At 47.7% G+C, this 14,575-nt stretch overlaps 2 protein-coding genes across 2 annotated transcripts; both read left to right on the top strand.

Moving 5' to 3' along the window:
* Nucleotides 1-3: 3 nt before the first annotated feature.
* On the top strand, nucleotides 4-1,904 carry Trappc1 (trafficking protein particle complex subunit 1). Its single transcript, XM_070001372.1, has 5 exons — nucleotides 4-102; nucleotides 195-293; nucleotides 455-525; nucleotides 1,112-1,250; nucleotides 1,536-1,904. Exons 1-5 carry the CDS (start codon nucleotides 13-15, stop codon nucleotides 1,662-1,664), a joined length of 528 nt encoding a protein of 175 aa, XP_069857473.1. The 5' UTR covers nucleotides 4-12; the 3' UTR covers nucleotides 1,665-1,904.
* Nucleotides 1,905-2,460: 556 nt separating this feature from the next.
* On the top strand, nucleotides 2,461-9,883 carry Kcnab3 (potassium voltage-gated channel subfamily A regulatory beta subunit 3). The gene is made up of 14 exons (XM_070001456.1): nucleotides 2,461-3,051; nucleotides 4,330-4,373; nucleotides 4,462-4,499; nucleotides 4,722-4,801; nucleotides 6,776-6,820; nucleotides 6,902-6,946; nucleotides 7,153-7,196; nucleotides 7,357-7,443; nucleotides 7,597-7,682; nucleotides 7,845-7,965; nucleotides 8,050-8,144; nucleotides 8,241-8,361; nucleotides 8,536-8,624; nucleotides 8,881-9,883. The coding sequence occupies exons 1-14, from the start codon at nucleotides 2,810-2,812 to the stop codon at nucleotides 8,956-8,958; spliced, it is 1,215 nt and encodes a 404-aa protein (XP_069857557.1). The 5' UTR covers nucleotides 2,461-2,809; the 3' UTR covers nucleotides 8,959-9,883.
* Nucleotides 9,884-14,575: the final 4,692 nt, after the last annotated feature.

A 14,575-nucleotide genomic window follows, 5' to 3' on the forward strand; every position in this document is an offset into this window, starting at 1 on the left:
GGGGCGGGGTCAATGCACCGGCTTAGCAGTTCGGCTACTCCAGAGGGACGGGTTTGCTCAGACACCGGAAGTAGCTTCTCACCCGCATTCGGAGGAATTCCGGTGAGTGCAGCGTGGGGGTCCCTGTCTAGTTGGAGGGATCTGGAATCGGAGAATACGAGCTTACAGCGAGGTTCACACACTGTGTTCTGCAGATGACTGTCCACAACCTGTACCTATTTGACCGAAATGGCGTGTGTCTGCACTACAGCGAGTGGCATCGCAAGAAGCAAGCGGGGATCCCCAAGGAGGAGGTGACCGAAGGGCTCTAGTGCAGTGCGGGTGACCTCGCATCTCCAAACGCACACAGTCCCAAACCAGCCCCTCCTCCTCCAAAGCCCGGCTCGTTCCCACCCCAACCCGTCTGGATAGCCTCCCAACTGTCCAGACCTAATTCTGCCCCCTCTCCCTCCAGGAGTACAAGCTAATGTATGGGATGCTCTTCTCCATCCGCTCCTTTGTCAGCAAGATGTCCCCGCTAGACATGTACGCCGTGTCAAGAGGAGATGTTGAGAGGACGGCTAGTCTGGGGGAAGGGGAGGATTTTGTGGGGAGAGGGTTATTTCCTGGAATAAAAGGGGTTTTGGTCCCCAGATAGGGATAAGGGGACTTATGCTGAGTCCATTGCAGGAGGAGTCCTGAAGCTGGCAGAAGTGGCAGTAGGGGAGATCTGAAAGTAAAGAAGTTGAGGGCGGGGACAAAAATTGAGGGGAGAAGGAGTGGCTCATTCCTATATTACTAGCTACTCAGGAGGCTGAAATCTGAGGATTGCTGTTCAAAGCCAGCCCGGGCAGGAAAGTCTGTGAGATTCGTATATCCAGTTAACCACCTAAAAACCAGAACTGTAACTCAAAGTGGTGGATCCCTAGCCTTGAGCACAAAAGCTTGGGGACAGCGCTCAGGCCCTGAGTTCAAGCCCCACGACTGAAAAACAAGGGGGGGAGGGAGATGTTTTTACTTAACCAGACTCCTGCAACCATCTGTTTAGATGATCTGGGAGAGACTTTGAGGGGACAGAAGTATTTCTTGGGAGAGATTCCACTGTTATCTTTAACTTTCCTCGTTTCTGCAGGAAGGATGGCTTCCTGGCCTTCCAAACTAGCCGTTACAAACTCCATTACTATGAGACGCCCACTGGAATCAAAGTTGTCATGAATACCGACTTGGGTGTGGGACCCATCCGAGATGTGCTACATCATATTTACAGTGCGGTCAGTGTCAGCTGGAACAATCCTCCCACCACATCCCCTTAGCAGCCACAGTCAGAGCCCAAGAGTACTTCAGGTTTCTTGCCTTAATCCTATTGTGTTGCACCTCTGTTGAACTCAATTTTCTGTAGGATCTTAGGTCCTTACGCACTCCACTACCCGTTTCTCCTAAGAGAGATCTTCCTCCTAGCCCTGTTTCTTTGTGCATTCATACACTCTTAAGGTTATACTAAGTCTGGGGCTGAAAAGGAAAGAGTCTAAAGCCTGGTTCTTTCTTCTGCTCCACAGCTGTACGTGGAATTGGTGGTGAAGAATCCCCTGTGCTCTCTAGGCCAACCCGTGCAAAGTGAGCTCTTCCGCTCCCGGCTGGACTCTTATGTCCGCTCTCTGCCCTTCTTCTCCGCCCGAGCTGGGTGAAATACTCAACTTCATCTCTGAGAAGAATCCTTGACAGCATGGGGCCCCTTCTAACTTGGGGCGCCGTCAAAGCTACCAATCTGCCCTCCTCCCCAGGCTTCCGTCTTAACCCCCCTCCCCCCAGTCACAAAAATGAAGACCACAGGAGTCTATATCTGCAATCCAACCTCTCTTTCCAGTTTTATACTTTACTCAATGCTGTGAAAACACAATAAACTTTTCAGCAGCCCAGTGTCTCAATTTCAGTGGGCTTTCCTGGTCCTGTCCCACACCAAGGCCTAGTAACTGGGGAATTCACACACCCCTTGAATCTTGCAGAGGTTTTTTTGCCTTTGGGTTTCTCAACAAGCAGTACTGTTAACATTTTTACCTGGATAATTATTTGTTGTTTTTTGTAGGATTTTAGCAGCAACCTTTGCTGCCACTCTGGAGATTTAGTACTTCCCTCCTCACTACCAGTCATGACCATCAAAATGCCTCCAAACCTAGTCTCCTGTCTACTGAGGGATAAAAATCTGTCCCAACTGAGAATCACTGGGCTGGGAAAGGCTGACATGCCTCGTACCCAGAAGGTGTGAGAACCTAGCTCCCAAGAGCTGATCTCATCTCTGAGAATACAGAATTTTCAAGCCTGGAGAGCATCCTAGCAGGCGGGGCTTAATGCAGACAGCGGCGAGTTTGGGTGGGTGGCGGGAGGCCCTATGCAGATGAGGGGGCGGGGCCTGCATGTTGATGAGCCGGACAGGCTGCGGACGCGGCTGGAGCCCCGCGGGTCCCGCAGCGGTTCGGACTGAAGTGGCATCTGTCTCCCGTCACCCTTCCTCCCTGGCTCTTTATCCTCTGAGGACCGCCTCGACCTTCATCCTTACCCGTTTCCCCCTCCTACACCCTGCACTTGCGCCCTCAGTGTTCGAATTCCTCCACTGCTGCGCCCCCCGCGTTTCTCCCTTCCCGCCGCAAACCCCGCGACCTCCAGCAGACCGCCCCCGCGGCCGCGATCCTGCGTGGCGGATCCCACCGCGTCCTCCTCAGCTTTCCCGCTCTCCCGAGGATCAGCCCACTACAACGCCGGGTGCCTGCGCCGGGGCTCCCCTGCTCCATCCCCCGCCCCCTCGGAGCCCCCTCCACCCCCCTGGCCGGCCAGCATGCAAGTGTCAATCGCGTGTACGGAGCAGAACCTTCGCAGCCGGAGCAGTGAGGACCGTCTGTGTGGACCCCGGCCGGGCCCCGGGGGCGGTAATGGCGGGCCAGCCGGAGGGGGGCACGGGAATCCTCCAGGGGGTGGAGGGTCGGGCCCCAAGGCCCGAACGGCACTGGTCCCGCGCCCCCCAGCGCCTGCTGGGGCCCTCCGAGAGAGCACCGGCCGAGGCACTGGCATGAAATACAGGTACGGGGTGGCCGGGCAGCTTGCCTGTCCGCTCTCCTTTCGGGACCCCTGAGGTTTACTGGGGCGGCAGCCAAGACCCCTTCAAACTTCACTAACAAGGTTCCCGCTAGTTCCACCTTTCCTTTCGGACACCATTACTCCGTTACTTGGCCCCTCACTTGGTCTCCGCTAATACCCCTGACTGTGAGAGGATCAAGTTTAACCAAGGTTGACGGAGTCCCTTTCGGTCCCCTGAGCCTCACTCCCCAGGGACCTCTAGGCTGCACCTGCCTCCAGCGGAGTGTCCTTGGGACGGCGTCCTGGGGAGAGGAGGGAAGGAAAATGCTTCTCACTCTGGCCTGCTCCCCGGTGTCTGACCCAAATAATGCCCCCACCTGCCCCCGAGAGCCGATCTCTTTCGACCTTTCGGGGTGGCGTGGGGGAGGGGCAGCTAGGAGAGTGGGACTTGTGGGGAGGATAGTACACATGCTTTCTCCCCCGGTGCAGAATGATAGGAGCTACAAGGAAAAGGTGGTCAGAAAGTTGACCAAGTGTGCGGGCGAAGGCTTTCCGAATAAACAGTAGAGGGAAGACGGAGTCTCTTGCAAGGGAATGAGTTGTGGTCATGGATCTGATCCCCACCATGTGGAAGATCTGATGAGGAAATTGAGCCAACCACTTGATTGGGGCGCTATTGGAGGAATGGGGGGATGGAAGGGGGGAAGCTGCCCCAGAGACAGTCTTCACAAGCCAATGGAGAAGGAGAAGAGGGAGAACTAGGCTTCTCTTTCATCCTTTTCCCCCAGACTACCTATGTGCCTATTTGCTAGAGGCACATCTACCCAATCTAGGCAGAGACCTTTGTCTCAGTGTCTGAACTCAACTTTTCTACCCCGATGTCACTCTTCAGTGTGGCATTCTCTGACTAAGGGTCACAGTAGCCAGCCACAATTCCTGGAACACACTACTCCATTCATACCAGTGAAGATTCACAGACAAGATGTCACCCAGATGAAAGGCAAACAAGACAACACCTCTTCAGTGCTATTGGAGGGAGTGGAAGCATTGAACAGTAACTCTGGAGGAACTGTTATTTGTCTGCTCACTTGTTCTTTCAACAATATTCCTCGGGTCTTTGCTACAGAGATAGGAATATACAAATCCCAAAGGTCCATTAGGTGTTTTTTTGTGTGTGTACTGAGCCACCCTGAGGGCTTCTTAGTCTGTAAATAAAAGCCCCAGATAATCTAGATACTTAATGGAGTCTTCACCCTTTCCTACTGCTTCTGTGTCCTACAGGAACCTAGGAAAGTCGGGTCTCCGAGTGTCCTGTCTTGGCTTGGGTGAGTAAGAATAGGAATTAAGTGAATGGGGATATTTCTTAATGACCTACCTCCCACATTTCTGATATGTTTGGCTTCTCTTTTGTAGGTACCTGGGTCACATTTGGTTCTCAGATCTCAGATGAGGTATAAGTGATGGGACCTAGAAAGAGTAAGGGTAGATTTGATAAGGGAATCAGAAAAGGGGGAAATGGACTGGATAGGGGTTTGGACAACCATGGGAACTGTCTGACAGATGAAAAAAAGGGAACAAGTATAGAAACCAGGGCGGAGGTGTCATGCGTTTGAGTGCAATGAGAGAGGGAACTGATAGTGGTTGATCTTCAACTCTTTCTCTTGCTTCTTTAGACAGCAGAGGATGTACTGACAGTAGCCTATGAGAATGGTGTAAACCTGTTTGACACAGCTGAAGTATATGCAGCAGGAAAGTAAGGACTGGGGTGAAGGGCTAAGTTACGTTTATAAGTCTTACAGACTTCTTGTTTCCCTCTAAAGAACCCTGTGAATTCTGGGAACACAAAGGCCCAACCAGTTAGCTCATGGGCCCCCAGAGCATTATGGGAGTTGTAGTTCCAACATCAATCCCTTTGGCTTAGAGGTCAATAGACATACTACTGTGCATTCACATTAAATAAAACCAAAATACATCATGGACATAAGTTATTCACTGCTTCCTGAGAATTATAAAGCTAGATTTGGGAAGGGTACTCAGGACCTCATGATGGCTAGACTAGTTAATGCTTTACCACTTGAGCCCAACCTCTTTGTTTGCTTTTTAAAATTATTTTTCTGGGAAGGTCTCACATCTTTGTTCAGGGCTGGCCTCAGATTCTCCTACCTATGCTGGGATCACAGGCACATACTAACACAACAGCTTTTTGTTTGAAATGGTCTCAGTAACTTGTTGCCTAGGCTAGTCTCGATCTTCTCCATCCACCAAAGTCACTGGGATTTCTGATGTGGACCATTGGCATCAAAGCTAGATTTTCAAATATACTACACATAGCTTCCTACTGGGAGTAGCAAAAACTTAGGATGGGCTGCATAGAAAATAGTTTTGGCTCAAGTCTTGACCCAAATATCAGCTCCTCCAAACAAACCTTTGCCCAACTCCCCAAAGTTGATCACAACCCTTTATGAGCTTCTAAAGTACTTTCTACTGCCTTCTGACACATAGTTAATGACTGGTTTATTCAGCCATATTTGCTGCTCAAACCATAGGCTTCTTTCTCCATGGAGTTTGTCCTCCTCTTCCCAAAAAGTCTTCTTATAGCCTAGCTAAGAACAGACATTGCTTCTGGGATGAAATCAGCAAGCTCCTTAAAAGCACACAGTCTAGCCAGGTGCTAGTGGCTCATGCCTGTAGTCCTAGCTACTCGGGAGGCTGAGATCTGAGGAACCCAGTTTGGAACCAGCTCAGGCAGATAAATCTGAGGGACTCTTATCTCCAATTAACCAGCAAAAAGCTGGAAGTGGAGTTTCAGCCTTGAAGCAAAACACTAAGCAAGAGTGTGAGGCCCTATTTCAAGCCCCAGTACCAGCAAAGCAACAACAAATGACAAGAAATATGAACATTTAAACAATAGTAAAATGTCTCAAAAATAGTTCATCAACAATTTGAAATGTCACAAGTTAGCTCATAATATTGTACTAAGGAATTTATATGTTAAACTGGGCATGGTGGTATACACCAGCAATCAGGATGCTGAGTCAAGATAATTGTTAGAAGCCAGCTTGAGCTATGTAGTAAAATCTTGTCTCAAACATTCAGACAAAAAATTTTAACAAATTCTATGGAACCTGACAGGAAGGAATGACCATAAACTAGCAATCAAAAAAAATTTTTTCAAAGCCAGGTGCTGGTGCCTCATGCCTGCAATCCTAGTTACTAAATTCTGACAATTTTGGTTTAAAGTCATCTTGGGCAGACATAACTGAAGAGATCCTTATCTCCAATTAACCAGCAAAAGGCTGGTAGTGGAGGTGTGGCTCAAATGGTAGAGTAAAAGCCTTAAATGAAAAGGCAAAAGAGCAGTGTGCAGGCCCTGAATTCAAGCAACAGTATTGTTACAAAAGGAGTGGGGGGGGGGGAAGGGGAGAATGAACATGTTATGAGCTTAGACATATGAGTTTGATTTTGCAGAGAAGGGGAAGGACAACCTGTATTTTATCCCATTAATATCTACACTAAGGCTTGGTATATAATTGATACACAATGGTTATTTGCTGAATGAAAGAAAAATATATGATCCAAGACCCTTCTATTTGTTTGGGATGGAGCTGAGAAACCAAATGGGCTCCTGGCTTTTGTTCTACCTTGTAAGAGAGGAAAGGGTAGGGAGGAGGAAAAGGTATTGACTCACCTTGGAGGAGTCACTACTTTTGTCTTGTTTTTATTCCAGGGCTGAAAGAACTCTAGGCAACATCCTCAAGAGCAAAGGTTGGAGGTGAGACTGGGGGGAGGTTGTTGTAGACATAATCATTCAAAAATTCTTTTCTTGCTGGTATTGTCATTTCTCCTCTTCCAGGAGATCAAGCTATGTCATCACCACCAAGATTTTTTGGGGAGGACAGTAAGTGGCTGCCCTGCTATGTTTGGGGAGAAGACTTAGAATTTATGATAGTGTATGGGGTGGGGGTGTAGACCACTGTTTCATACCTACCATCTGAAGTCTATGTCCTAAGTGGACCCATACAATCTGAGTTGCTCATGGCACCAGACTAGCTCTGGTCTCCTATCTTTGTCATGCCCCATCTTCGACTTACCTTTTTTCTACAGGGCAGAAACTGAACGAGGATTAAGCCGCAAACACATCATTGAAGGTAACAAATGGAAAAATGAATTGGATGAGCATGGAAGCTAGAGGAGTTGGAAGCATTCCGGAAGCTCTCAACAGGAGGATTTAAGTGGCCATAGCAATAGGGTAAAGTCTGATTTCTTAGTAGATTAAATCTGAGGTACTTGCCTTCTCCCCAACTGCAGGCTTAAGAGGATCCCTGGAACGCCTTCAGCTGGGATATGTGGATATCGTCTTTGCCAACCGCTCAGATCCCAACAGTCCCATGGAGGGTAAAAGCTGCACTCCCAAGCCTGATTGTCTTGCAAAACTAGGCACTTCTTCAAAACCTTTAGCAGGAAGCCAGCCCTGACCCAGTCATGGTGGGGCAGGCAGTCTTGTAGATGGGGATTGACAGTGTGGTTCTCCTTTTCCTGTGTGCCTAGAGATTGTGAGAGCCATGACCTATGTTATCAACCAGGGCCTGGCCTTATACTGGGGGACATCTCGATGGGGTGCTGCAGAAATTATGGTGAGTGTGTGACCTCACTTTCCTCATCCCATAAATATGACCTCACTTCCCTCATCCCATAATTAGCTTCCTTATTTCACATAGCTACTCTAAACCCAATCACACTGGAAGAAAGGAGCAAAGGAGGGCTCTAATTGCTGTATCCTCCCTGTTCCAACCCAGGAAGCCTATTCCATGGCCAGACAGTTCAATCTGATTCCTCCTGTGTGTGAACAAGCAGAGCACCACCTGTTTCAGAGGGAGAAGGTAGAGATGCTGATACCTGAGCTCTACCACAAGATTGGTGTGTAACCTCTCATCCCTACCTTTCCCTTGGCCTCACTCATGGCGTAGGTCTCTTTCCCACACCCAGTTCTCTTGCTCTTAGGTGTTGGCTCAGTCACTTGGTCTCCCCTAGCCTGTGGACTCATTACTAGCAAGTATGATGGACGCGTCCCAGATACCTGCAGGCCCACCATCAAGGTGAGATTTGAGGGCTCAGGATTGGTAGAACTGGCTGTAGGGGCAGCTGAATGGTGGCAGTGGCAAGCTCTTTTATTGATTCTTCTTGGCCTCCAGGGCTACCAGTGGCTCAAGGACAAAGTCCAGAGTGAGGATGGCAAGAAGCAACAAGCCAAAATCATGGACCTTCTCCCTATTGCTCATCAGCTGGGCTGCACTGTGGCCCAGCTTGCTATAGGTGAGACATTGCCAATCCTGGATGCTGCAGGGGCCCTGTTTACTGCTCAGAACGTATGAACTTACTGTAAGGCTGATGATTGCTAGGAGGGCTCTCTTCTGACACTTTTGAAATCTGTGTGCTCACCGTTCCCTGGTCAGTGCTTTCTCTTCTCTCCCCCTCCTTTGGCTCCAGCCTGGTGTCTCCGCAATGAGGGGGTCAGCTCAGTCTTGCTAGGGGTGTCGAGTGCAGAGCAGCTGATGGAACACCTGGGCGCCCTACAGGTGAGCTGGGTACCCAGCAGAGCGTTTTTCTGTGTCCTTCCCTCAAAAGTCAAGGTCATGCTAAACCAGAATGTCCCTGTGAGGCTTTGCAGGGAAGAGGCCGGTGGCGACAACCAAGGGCACAGCTGTGATTTTCCTTGCCTTTAGACCACATTGTGGGGCGACCCCATTGTGGGGTGTCCCCAAGTCCTCGCCCTCCCCTTTTCATCCCCTTCCTCAGTAACCCATACTGCCTTCACCACCTATCCTCCTCCAGGTGCTGAGCCAGCTGACACCACAAACAGTGATGGAAATTGACGGACTCTTGGGCAACAAAACGCATTCCAAGAAGTAGTCCGTTGGGGGCGCAGGAGCCCAATCCTGAGTCGCTGCTCCAGCCCGAAACCCGCCCCCCCCACCCCTCCCTGCAGCCGCCCCGCCCGCTCCGCTCCGTATCCTCCCACCCCCACCCCCACGCAGCGGCCGCGCAGGGGAGCCCCGCCCGCTAACGAGTCCTGGCTTCGAGTAGCGACGCGCATGAATAAAGCCATATCCTTCCGCAGTGGGGGCTTGAGAGAGAAAGTAGTCCTCCCGCCCTCTTCAGCGTCCTTTCTAGGCCTTCTTGCTAACCCTGGGCATGAGCTAAGGAGCTGTCCCTTCTCTGCCATTTGGTCTTGCTCCTTTCTTCTCCTTAGAGCCGAGGCTCGGAAAACACCCAGCAGATACAAGCAATATGCAGAGTACCTCAAAAGTGGCCCTTGAAGTGTCATCAGGGGTTAAGAATTTACCGAGTTGTGAAGTCATCTGGGGCATAGGAAATGGAGCTTTATGTTAGTGGTACAAAAGGAAGCCAGGCTGGTCCTGGCAAGAAATGTTAAGAAACCAAAACTCTGCCTCCCAGCCAAGAGGTGGAAGAATTAAATCTAGCACTAGTGTCATATTTTATGCTTGCAGAGCGGGGGTGAGCCTGGGGAGGACAGAGATCCGCTACTGACCAAAGGTAGAGAGAAATTTGATGTATAGAATGGTCTGGCAAAGTCATAGGATGACCCTTGGGGGAAAAAAGTTGCACAAATTAGTCAACCTTTAGGTTACCAGCACAGACATGGGACTGACGGGCAGATCTATGAAGACAGAATTTTGAGCTTTGAGACGAACTTCCTACCTGACAGTGGAAGAGTGCAGTTTTCTTCCTGGCAATAACCATAAAGCAATAATGATGGCCCCTCTTCTGTAAGATTTCCCAGGGAACTGTAAATAAAATCTCAGCTTGATCCTCACCGTGTCTGGTCATTGTAGGAGTTTGGGAGGTTTAGATTACAGTCATATTTATGTGGCCTCGCACTGGGCTCCCTATTATTGGTCATAGACATGAGACTCCTGGTCTGATTTCTCATCAAGGACCTAGACTCACAGCATGAGTCTTTTCCCTTTCTTCCTTTATACTAGTGATCTGGTTTCCTAATTTTGTTGCTTCTCATTTTATGAAAGACTCACAGCTGTCTGACACTCTTGCCTTTTTTGTTTTTGTTTTGTTTTTGTTTGTCAGTTGTAGGGCCTGAACTCTGGGCCTGGGTGCTGTCCCTTAGCTCTTCAGCTCAAGGCTAGCATCCTACCACTTGAGCCACAGCACCACTTCTGGTTTTTTTCTGTGGTGCTGAGGAATCAAACCCAGGCCCTCATGCATGTGAGGCAAGCATTCTACCACTGAGCCAACTTCCCAGCCCTTTTTGTATGTTTTAGAAGTTATATTTGCCATACTTCTTTGTCCCTTGGGAGAGATCTCCACATGTGCCAAGGAACTGAGTAGTTTTGTCATGGCAGAGTAGAAGAGGCCACTGTGAACTGGTGATCTGGTGAAGGAGAGGTGAAGTGCAGACATGTCTGGTGGAGGGGATACAGAAAGAAGGAAAAGGGGTCATTATTTTAAAAGAACAAAAAGAAAAACAACCAGGAAAGATCAGGTGTGAAGGTAGCTGAACAGAATCAAATGGAGTTAGATCAGATACTAGCCCCTAAATTCTTCCCTTGAAGGATTCTGATTCCCAGAAGGCAGAAAGTGGGTGTGAAGTAATAACCTTCAAAGATCACAAAGCAGGGGAGGATAAGCTATGCCTTCCTTAAATACAACCTCACCATCTCCCTTCTACCCCTCCTCATCCTGCCTTGATCCTGATGCTGGGAGCACACAGTAAGACAAATTTCCAAAAGAGAAACCCAAGCAGCATGCCATTTACTGGATTAGCAACCCAACAGGATCAACTAATGAATACTTACATCTGCCCCTATAATCTCCCACTCATTTTGGAAGACTGTGGAGGAAACAAAGAAGTAAAATGTATGACTAAGCTATGATTAGTTCTGCTGTAACAAACATACAAGAAGAATTTATCAATTCAAAATAGTATTCTCTTTAAATAGTTCTTCTGGAGGGCTATGAACTTTCTGGCAATGCGGCCTCCCCCACCACTCAAGACATTTAAAAACAAACTCTTCTCAGAATTACTTCCTGAGGCAGTTTGGAAGCCCCTGGCAACAGCTTTTATTGTCCCATTTTCTTTTTTGTTTGCTTTTTAAACTTACATTATTTGTATAAAGGATAGGGGTTCATTGTGAGGGTTTCCATACATGTACACAATGTATTCCCCCATCAAACTCACTCCTCTATCACTCCTCCACCCTTTTTTTTTTTAATTGCCAGTCCTGGGGCTTGAACTCAGGGCTTGGGCACTGTCCCTGAGTTTATTTTGCCCAAGGCTAGCACTCTTCCACTTAAGCCACAGCGCCCTTCCAGCTTTTTCTGTTTATGTGGTACTGGGGAATCAAACCCAGGGCTTCATGCATGCTAGGCAAGCACTCTACCACTAAGCCAACTTCCCAGCTCCCTCCACCAATTTTTTAAAACAATTTCAGTAAGTGTCATGGTTCTATTTTCATATATGCAAATAAACTGCCCCAACCATATTTTTCCTCATTCACCCTCTCCATTACTCCCTCTGATACCCATTTCCTAGCAGACCCTTTTTTATTACCTGTATTTATTTGACTACTTGTTTCATTTCAGTGTATATTAATCATACCAAGAGTACAATTAATACAGTACATATTGGCAGATCTCCTTTTTATATAAACATTTGCCACATTTCTCACTCACTTCCTTCATGAATTTAACAAGTATTTATTGAATTCTATAATGGTACTGCACAGAAATACAATGATGAACAACACCAGACAGACTGAGGAGAAGCTTTATATAGTTCACTGAAGGGGGAGATAATCACAATCAAATACAAACTTCAGTTGACCAAAGCCCAGAGGAAAGCATATGGTGTTAAGGCATTTTTAATAGGTATTTGGCATAGTAAGGCTGCACTCTGAATAGGAGGAGGATGAATAGGTGTTAATCCTCTTGCTTTCACCTGGTAAGGAGAATAGCTATACAAAGACCTTGTGGCCGAAGGGAACATGTAATCTGTATTAGTCAGCTATCTGATGCTGAGACAAAATACACTTTAACCACTTAAAAGGAAGAAAGATTAATTCTAACTCAAGGTTTTTAGAGATATTTAGTACCTGGTTGCTCAACTGCTTTAGGGCCTGTGGAAAGGCCAAGCAACATGTAAACACTCGTGGCAGAGGAGACCTATCACCTCACAGTAACTGCTGGGTCCCAATATTCTCTTCAAGGGCAAGTGCCAATGACCTAACTTCCTCTCACTAGACCCCACTTCCTAGAGCCCTGCCCTGCACCCACTTCCACCATCTGAGGACCAATCCTTCAACACTTGGCCATTGGAGGAAATTTAAGATTCAAAAGGTCTTCAAAGCCACTGTGTCTAAGAAGAGAATTCAAAGCATGATAAAGTCAGAACACATAGCCTTCAGGGAGCTATATAACAGTGTGCCAAAGGCAGAAAGGCAGTTGCTATATATGTTATGTATTAACACACAAGAAATAATTTCAAAATGTGGTGATTTAAGGCACTGGTGGCTCATGCCTGTAATCCTAGTTAGGAGGCTAAGATTTGAGGATCTCAGTTTGAAGCCAGCCTAGTCAGGAAAGTCTGTGAGACTCTTACCTGCAATTAATCACAGAAAAAGCCAGATGTGGTATGGTAGCTCAAGTGGTAGAGTGTTAACCTTGAGCAAAAGCAGCTTAGGGACAGAGCCCAAGTCCAGAGTTCAAGGCCCAGGAACAGCTTAGGGACAGCACCCAGGTCCAGAGTTCCAGGCAAAGGACAGGCAAAAAAAAAAAAAGTGGTGACTTAAATAACTTTTTAGCTTTTTTTGGTGTTATACCTAAGGCTTTAACTCAGAGCCTGGGCACTGTCCCTCAGCTTTTGTGCTCAAGGCTAATGCTCTACCATTTTGAGCTACTGGAAATAAGAATCTCATAGACTTTCCTGCCCAGGCTGGTTTTGAATCTTGATCCTCAGATCTCAGCCTCCTGAGTGCTAGGGTTAGAGGCATGATCCTGACTTTGCTTTTTTCTCTCCCATGATTCTGAGAATTGGCTGGGAGTCTCTCTGCTGTTTTCACCAGAGCTCACTCCTCTGACTACATTCAGGTTGGCTGTGCAGGAACACCCAAGTTAGCTTCGCTATGTCTGCAAGTTCACACTGGCCCTTGTCTGGGGTGTCTCTGATTCCTTACATAGCGATCTCAAGCCAGCCTTCCAAGGGATAAAAGCAAATGCTGCAAGGTCTCTAAAGGATTGGTTTCACACATCACCTCTGTTTCATACTACTGGTCACAAAGCTAGCTCAGATTCCCTCCCCAAATTGCTCAGGATTTTTGTTGTTGTTGTTTTGGCTTTTGAGGCAAGCCCTCACAATCTTCCAGTCTTAGCCTCTTGAGTGCTAGGATTATAGATTTGCACCTCTCCCCCCCAACAAAATTCCATTTATTTTCTTTCTTCCTTTTTCTCTTCCTTTTCTTTCTTTCATTGTTGTTGTTGTTGGTCCTGAGGCTTGAACTTAGGGCCTGGGAACTGTCTCCTGAGCTTTTAAACTCAAGACTGGCACTCTATCACTTGAACCATGCCTCCATTTCTGGCTTTTTTTCTAGAGATAAGAGGCTTGTGGTCTTTCCTGCCTGGGCTGGCTTCAAATCACAATCTTCAGATCTCAGCCTCCTAAGTAGTTAGGGTTACACTAGTGTCCAGCTAAGACTCTAATCCTTTTTTTTTTTTTTTTTTTGTCGCTTGTGGGGCTTGAACTCTGGGCCTGAGCGCTGTCCCTCAGTTCTTCAGTTCAAGGCTAGCACTCTACCACTTGAGCTACAGCGCCATTTATGGTTTTCTGGAGGTTTATTGGAGATAAGAGTTTCATGGACTTTCCTGCACAGGCTGGCTTGAACCGTGAGCCTCAGATCTCAGCCTCCTGAGTAGCTAGGATTATAGGCGTGAGCCACCAGCACCCAGCTAAGACTCTAATTCTTGATGGGAAAAGTATCAAGCTACATTGCATAGGTTTTAGATGGACATGATTAGGTTGGGATTGGGAAAGGTCTTTATAAACAACACAGAGAAAGGCCTGAAGAAGGCCAGAGTGCCAATTGGATAGACTGGTTAGGAGACTCTTGTTGGGAGCTTGGACTAAGGTTGTGGACAAAAGGTGGGGATAAGTAGGTGGTTTAAAGAGATAAAATAAGCCAGACTTAGTGATGGGTCAGCAAAGGACAGAAAGAAGAGGGGTGCCTGGGATAACATCTAGGGTTTCTGGAATTGGACAAAGGAATGGAGTAGCAAGCATTGAATAAAATTCTGGTTTGGACACAGAATCTATTTGGGCTTTTGAAGATACTGTGGGGTGTGTGATGAGAGATACAGACCTAGGTGTTGGGTCAGTTGGTAGAGTGCTAGCCAAGTGAAAAAGTGCAGAGCTCCAGTCCCAGTCTCAGACCTAAAAAAAAAAGGAAATACACAGATCTAGAGCTTATAGGGGACCCTTAGCTACCAAACACCTTGGAGA

This window comes from Dipodomys merriami, unplaced genomic scaffold, assembly GCF_024711535.1.
Source record: "Dipodomys merriami isolate MVZ:Mamm:240054 unplaced genomic scaffold, mDipMer1.0.p SCAF_59, whole genome shotgun sequence".
Taxonomy (NCBI): domain Eukaryota; kingdom Metazoa; phylum Chordata; class Mammalia; order Rodentia; family Heteromyidae; genus Dipodomys; species Dipodomys merriami.

Coding starts and splice junctions, on each gene's coding strand:
- Kcnab3 (XM_070001456.1), top strand. CDS start 2,810: ATGCAAGTGTCAATCGCGTGTACGGAGCAGAACCTTCGCAGCCGGAGC. Junction 7,966..8,049: donor TGAGCTCTACCACAAGATTG/GTGTGTAACCTC, acceptor TCTTGCTCTTAG/GTGTTGGCTCAGTCACTTGG. Junction 8,145..8,240: donor CCTGCAGGCCCACCATCAAG/GTGAGATTTGAG, acceptor CTTGGCCTCCAG/GGCTACCAGTGGCTCAAGGA.
- Trappc1 (XM_070001372.1), top strand. CDS start 13: ATGCACCGGCTTAGCAGTTCGGCTACTCCAGAGGGACGGGTTTGCTCA. Junction 526..1,111: donor AAGATGTCCCCGCTAGACAT/GTACGCCGTGTC, acceptor TCGTTTCTGCAG/GAAGGATGGCTTCCTGGCCT. Junction 1,251..1,535: donor TACATCATATTTACAGTGCG/GTCAGTGTCAGC, acceptor TCTGCTCCACAG/CTGTACGTGGAATTGGTGGT.